The sequence below is a fragment of the Nothoprocta perdicaria genome, unplaced genomic scaffold, assembly GCF_003342845.1.
Source record: "Nothoprocta perdicaria isolate Ctin4 unplaced genomic scaffold, notPer1 scaffold_755, whole genome shotgun sequence".
Classification (NCBI taxonomy): domain Eukaryota; kingdom Metazoa; phylum Chordata; class Aves; order Tinamiformes; family Tinamidae; genus Nothoprocta; species Nothoprocta perdicaria.
The window spans coordinates 10,238-11,493 of NW_020456038.1; the positions used below are offsets into that span (position 1 = coordinate 10,238).

General features: G+C 72.5%; 1 protein-coding gene across 1 annotated transcript in view; it reads right to left on the reverse strand.

Moving 5' to 3' along the window:
- The window catches only part of LOC112957733 (voltage-dependent L-type calcium channel subunit alpha-1F-like), a 5,618-nt gene that overhangs the window by 964 nt on the left and 3,398 nt on the right, over positions 1–1,256 (reverse strand). Inside the window, exons 6-11 of the mRNA XM_026051463.1 lie at positions 1,070–1,229; positions 813–940; positions 632–728; positions 461–563; positions 290–391; positions 81–211 (exon numbers count right to left, since the gene is read on the reverse strand). Of these exons, the coding sequence (XP_025907248.1) occupies positions 81–211; positions 290–391; positions 461–563; positions 632–728; positions 813–940; positions 1,070–1,229 (721 nt within the window). The remainder of the gene's footprint in view (positions 1–80; positions 212–289; positions 392–460; positions 564–631; positions 729–812; positions 941–1,069; positions 1,230–1,256) is intronic.

The window sequence follows — 1,256 nt, forward strand, 5'->3', positions numbered from 1 at the left end:
AGGGCGGGACGGGGGGCACTCACTGCTGCACCCCCCCCGCACCCCCAAATCCCCCCCAAGGGTGGCGGCGCCGCCCCCACCTGCAGCGCCCGCTCGTTGCTGGGGCCGCCGGCGGCGCCCAGCATCCCGCGCTCCTTGCGCCGCCGGAACTTGCGGAAGTAGTCCTGGATGAGGAAGGTGGCGTAGAACTTGCCCACGGTGACCTCCTCCTCTGCGGGCAGGGCTCGCGTGAGGGGCGCCCGGACGCCGGGGCCCACACCGGGGGCTGGGGGGGGGGTGCAGGGCTCACCCTCGGGCGGCGGGATCACCTCGTCCAGCAGCTTGGGCTTCGTCCGCTTCCAGATCTTCTTGACCACCGCGCGCAGCTCCTTGTTGGCCACGTCCAGGTTCCCTGCAGYGCCCGGGGGTCACCCCAAACCCTGCCACGCCCCCCCCCAACCCCCCGGCTCTGCCCCCCAACCTTCCGTCTTGATCTTGAGCGAGGTGCGGACCAGGGCGAAGAGCGTGGCGTTGAAGGTGACGGTGCCGTCCGAGTTGAGGGGCATGTTCATGGCCACCAGGCGCTGGGGGGGCACCGGGGGGGTGAGTACAGGCGGGCACCCCCCTGGCACCCGCCCCGGGCGCCGCTCACCTTGCAGGCCACGCGGTGCGGGCAGAGCTTGCCGAAGCCGAGCGGCGGCTGGATGCGCCGCAGCAGCGTCACCACGTCCAGGTGCTTGATGCGGCCCCTGCGCGCGGGGCGGCGGGGTGAGCGCCGCACAGGCGGAGGCAACACCCGCACCCCCCCGCCCACAACACCCCAACAGCCCCACCTGGCAGCCGGGTCGTACTCGGACCAGACGCGCTTGAACTCGTCCAGGTGGTGGGGGCCCAGGATGGACCAGTCCCGCGTGAGGTAGTCGAAGTTGTCCATGATGACGGCCACGAACAGGTTGATAATCTGCGGGGGCCGTTGCTAGGGCAGCGGGGGGAGCGCGAGGGGCCTGCGGGGCTGAGGCTGGTGGTGCAGGGGGGCACCCTGGGGCGCAGCGGGGGCACCCTGGGGCGCAGGGGGCTGCGGGGGGCGCACCAGGAAGGCGCAGAGCATGAAGAAGCTGATGAAGTAGACGATGGCGAAGTTGCTGCCGCACGTGAACTCCTCGCCGGGGCCCGCGTCCGACTCGGGGTCGCAGCGCTTGCCGGGCAGGCTGGCCAGCATGATCTCCTGCCAGGCCTCGCCGGTGGCGCACCTGGGGGCGGGGGTGTCGCCGGGTGTC